This window comes from Drosophila suzukii, chromosome X (genome assembly GCF_043229965.1).
Source record: "Drosophila suzukii chromosome X, CBGP_Dsuzu_IsoJpt1.0, whole genome shotgun sequence".
Classification (NCBI taxonomy): Eukaryota; Metazoa; Arthropoda; class Insecta; order Diptera; family Drosophilidae; genus Drosophila; species Drosophila suzukii.
In genome coordinates this window covers 1789620-1793918 of record NC_092084.1, presented here as the reverse complement: position 1 = coordinate 1793918, position 4299 = coordinate 1789620, and the positions used below count along the sequence as shown (strand labels likewise).

Below are 4299 nucleotides of genomic sequence, written 5' to 3'. Positions count from 1 at the left end.
ATATCCGGTCAACTGATATTTCGTCTGTCATGACACCTAGCGCATGTATTTTAAGCTAGAACCAATTGGGAATTATAGGCACCTGTTGTGTGTAATCGAAGACGTGGCCTTTATGAAATTTAAATAATATTACAATTACTATATTTTTACCATTTAACATGTTCTATGTTGTAAGTTGCGTAATTTATGTTGCATATTGTTTGTTGCATGTTGTTTGTTGCATATTGTTTGTTGCATGTCGCATATTGATTTTTTCTTGGTGATTGTAATTTGTTTAGTTCAGCAAATTGCAAGTTGCATGTTGGTTCTTGAATGTTGCAAGTACCATGTTGCATGCTGAATGTTGCACTTTGATTGAGAATTAATTGTCGATTATTGAATGGTACTTGTCGATTGAATATTGTTAAACAATGATTTTGACAAACATTGGCAGGAAAATCATAACGGCTACATAACTATGTTTTAGCTAGGACTGTTATTTTAAAAGTTTACAAAAAATTTCCTGTTACCTGCCACTTACCTTGTTGGAAATTCCAAAGGAAAACATTTGTGTACTTTAATACATTTAAACGAAATATAATTGCCAAGAATATGTTTACACCGAAGCAAGCGAAGTACAAGATACCGATTGACTAAATTAAATTTTGGGCAGTAACATCCTTGTTCTCTAAATGGTGGGACCATAGTACTCGTGGCCCTTGATCACCTTCCTCACGGCCTTGCGGCTCAAGTTAGGTGCCCTCGTGGAGCGGAGCATGGAGCAGATGACGGGGCGCTCCCACTTCAGACACGGTGGCATCAGGATCATCGGAGGCATGGTCATCCTGTTGTCCTCCTCTTTCCACTCCTCAGTCTTGGCGATCATTTTGTAGAGCTTTTTGCAGATTTTGTCGATGATTTTTATAATCTCTTGGCGAGTCGCCTTCGGTATGGGTCTGAAATCAGTAAAGTCATCAGCCATCTTTCGGGGCTTCTTTGGTGGATCGTACATCTTTTGAATTGCCGCTCTTTGCGTTTCGGAGATTAACTTGTGGTTCTTTAATGCCTCGGACAGTTGTTGCTGTACGCATCGCCTCTTACAGTCTAGGCACGGAGAGTACTCTCTTCCGGATTCCGGGTCTTTCTTCTGCTCTTCATAGTCCCCCATCTCGTGATTCTTCTTGGACATTTTACGGCTTAGAGGAAGTTCCTGCTTGAAGCTTTCTTCCTTCTTTTCAGCGGACCTCTCGTCGGTCTTATCTGCTGGCTCCGAAGTGATGAATGTGCGATTGCAAATATAAACTTTTGAAGCAGGTACAAAATTTAAGGAAATCCTGAGAAATACTGAAGCTGTGTTCAGTCCAGGTTAGGAAGTGAAAGTGAACATTCCTCAGGCGAGAGAGGTTTGACAGTAGTTTGTCGAATGAATTTTAGGTCAGAGGCCCCTTGGATTTGAGAAATATACATATATAAATATGAGGAGATACTATTAATACACCGTTGAGGTGAAAAAATGTTGTAAGACCAAACTAAACAAGAGAAAACGTTTTAGTCGATGCCATCGACTATCAAATCTAGTATATCGATTTACCCTACGAGGAACGGGTATTAAAACTTACACTTATTCAATCATTTTCTTGTTTATGCCACAAAATCCGTAGTGACTTGCATTCCTTCAAAATCCTATCAACTTGACAAACTAATGCAAATCGCTCGATGCCCCTTTAAGCTGCAGTTCCAAAGGCTTACTCCTTGCAGCGAGGTTCGATTTTCCCGATTCGCATTCCAGGACAAGTGTCTGTAGACCCCAAGTCCTTAGGGTGACTCTTGATTGTGTTAATTGAAAAAAAAGTAGATAGCACATGGAATTTCTAGCACAATACACCGAAAAAAGTAATCGCTTCAAATTGGGCGATAGTTCCAGTTAGTTTGATCAGTTAATTTACCCATAGTCAACTGGTACAAAAGGGAACACATAAAAATATTTTCGAGTCCTCAGTGAAAAGCTCGAGTTAAGGTCCACCCTGCTGGCCAGCATTGTCTTTTGGCCGCCTTTGTGTGGCCCGTCTGCCACGAGCTGCTCAATAATAAATACATGAATAGATAAACTAGGACGTGGATCGGGCAAGCACGAGGGTCGCAACAGAAGAGCATCTGGCAGCCTTGGCACGTCCGCCTTATAGCCATAATATATTAAATATACGATAAGCATACAAACAAAAAAAAGAGAGATAGATGAAAAAGCTGGAGATTTTCGCTGGCGGAGAGGGCAAAGGGCCACCGCCTAGGTCACCGTGTTGTCACTCTCGGGGATGACCAGGTCCTCCTCCCTGATCCTTTTGGGCAGCCGCTCCGGCACCTGCTGCCTCCCGGCGAGCTGGAACTGGTAGTTGAAGTACTCGTACACGTACAGCTGCTCGTTGTTCACGTAGTGAAAGGCCACCGGGTACTCCGACAGGCAGTCCATGCACTGCAGGAAAAAAGGGTACGATTTAATTTACAATCGTATGAAAAATGGAAGTTTTCTACACATTAAGCTTGTCTTTCAAAGTGTTTCAAAGTATGCTGTACAAAATGGAACACATTCTCCCTGTATAATAAAACAAGAATAATAATAATAAATTGAAATAAACGAATAAAAATACCATTATACGTGCTTTGAAGAAAAGTAACCAAGTCTTAATATCTTCTCCTGACTTTTGAGCTAACGAAAACCCATTTCTAAACCTCACCGATCTCGCATTGTAGTAGGCATACTTGTACAGCCAGAAGTCCAGGCCCATGTTGCCCGAAAGAAGGGCCACGAAGGGGGCCACCGGGTAAAAGCGGTTGCGCAACTGGCCGTCGCGGGAGTCCCCCGCCTTTACCCCGAGATTGAACAGGCACCGGCCCATCTCCACGTCCTCGGCGTGATCGTCCTCCTGGCGGCACTTGGTGGTGTCGTTCTGGCCCTCGGCGAAGATCCTCAGGGCCTCGCGGCTCAGCACGTAGCCACTGCCTCCGGACATGTACGACTGGCCAAATCGGATTAGGGTTATCACTCAACTACAAACTTTTGTGGCTCACCTCGTTCTTCTGGTGATTGCCAACCATCTTGTAATTGAATCCGAAGTAGATAGATGTTTCCGGGGAGTAAGGGTAGAGCATGTAGCGCAGGTTTTCCAAGAAGACGTAGCTATGAAAGGGGCAAAATATTTTAAAAGAGATAAGGAGACGAAGCCGCCGAAAACAAGAATTCGTATGTGAAGTTAATGGCCACGTTTTTTATAATTTCAAAAGAGATTTCTTTCACTAAGTACATTTTCATTAATTGAACAAATGTTCTTCAGTAGCAGATCATTTTTCTATTTAATAGAAATTTCTCAAGTTCAGGGGGAATATTTTTTTGAGCGTAGTTATCAAGCAAAGCAGCACACAAATTACAAAATTAGTCAGAGAGTGATAAGTGCATGTACGTGGATTTACAAACCATATCAAATCAATACCCCACCTGATAGTCCCCAAAACTATAAGAACCTTCTCCAAATACTTGACCTACGTGTCGTCATCCGCCTTTAAGAACCAGTCGGCCTGGTCGCGCATCTGCTCGTGGATGTGGGTAAAGGCCTCCTTGGTCTTGCCCCATAGGACCTCGTACTTGTCCGGCTTGGTCAGCACCACGGTGGGCAGCTCGTCGTCCGGCTCTGAGGTCATGAAGTAGATCTTGTTGCAGCGCTTGCCCCAGGTGCGCAGGACGTGGACGGCCCTGGTCTTGTGGTACTTGGGCGTGGTGAGCACCCAGCAGAGGATCCTCACCTCCCGGTAGAGCTGCTCGGCCAGCGTTTCATTGGAATCGTTGGGGTCCCTGGAGCTGGAGATGGCGACCCTGGCCAGGGGCAAGGCGCCGGCGGTGAGCACCATCACATCCCAGTAGGCGTAGAGTATGATCACCAGGCTGACCAGCAGAAGGGTCAGCAGGGCCAGGTGATTGGTGCGGATACGCGGGGCGGCACGGAGTTTCCCGGAACTTGCCGCTCCAAAAGCCGACGGATTCTCCACTGTGATATATTCTCCGTCCATTACGATACTGAACCGAAGAGCGGGAAGCACTGGCAAGCACCACCATTGAGCCCTTATCATAATCGGGTACCGGGGTGCTGCGCCAAAGATAAGACAAGGTGGCGGCCAAAAAACTGATACTTGGTTCGGGAACATCGCAGAGCAAGTATGCTCCATTAGTCTATTAGCCAGTGGGGACGAAAAGAGAGACGGGAAGCGACGTTCGGGGAGCCGCGTGAGAAAGAGAGAGCAGATGCATCAGAAAATATAAGGTCAGGAAGA

General features: G+C 45.1%; 1 protein-coding gene across 1 annotated transcript; it reads right to left on the bottom strand.

The window, feature by feature from the left end:
* Positions 1 to 2083: 2083 nt before the first annotated feature.
* tgy (twiggy) lies at positions 2084 to 4064 on the bottom strand. The gene is made up of 4 exons (XM_017081319.4): positions 3518 to 4064; positions 3046 to 3154; positions 2712 to 2993; positions 2084 to 2449 (listed from the first exon to the last, which is right to left on the bottom strand). Exons 1-4 carry the CDS (start codon positions 4036 to 4038, stop codon positions 2264 to 2266), a joined length of 1098 nt encoding a protein of 365 aa, XP_016936808.3. The 5' UTR covers positions 4039 to 4064; the 3' UTR covers positions 2084 to 2263.
* Between the last annotated feature and the right edge of the window lie 235 nt (positions 4065 to 4299).

What these genes read in the sequence shown, in the direction of transcription:
- tgy (XM_017081319.4), bottom strand. Translation starts at nt 4,038, where the DNA reads ATGGACGGAGAATATATCACAGTGGAGAATCCGTCGGCTTTTGGAGCG. An exon ending in TTAAAGGCGGATGACGACAC is followed by an intron (nt 3,155 to 3,517) that starts GTAGGTCAAGTA and finishes CCCCTTTCATAG; the next exon opens with CTACGTCTTCTTGGAAAACC. An exon ending in CCTACTACAATGCGAGATCG is followed by an intron (nt 2,450 to 2,711) that starts GTGAGGTTTAGA and finishes TTTTTCCTGCAG; the next exon opens with TGCATGGACTGCCTGTCGGA.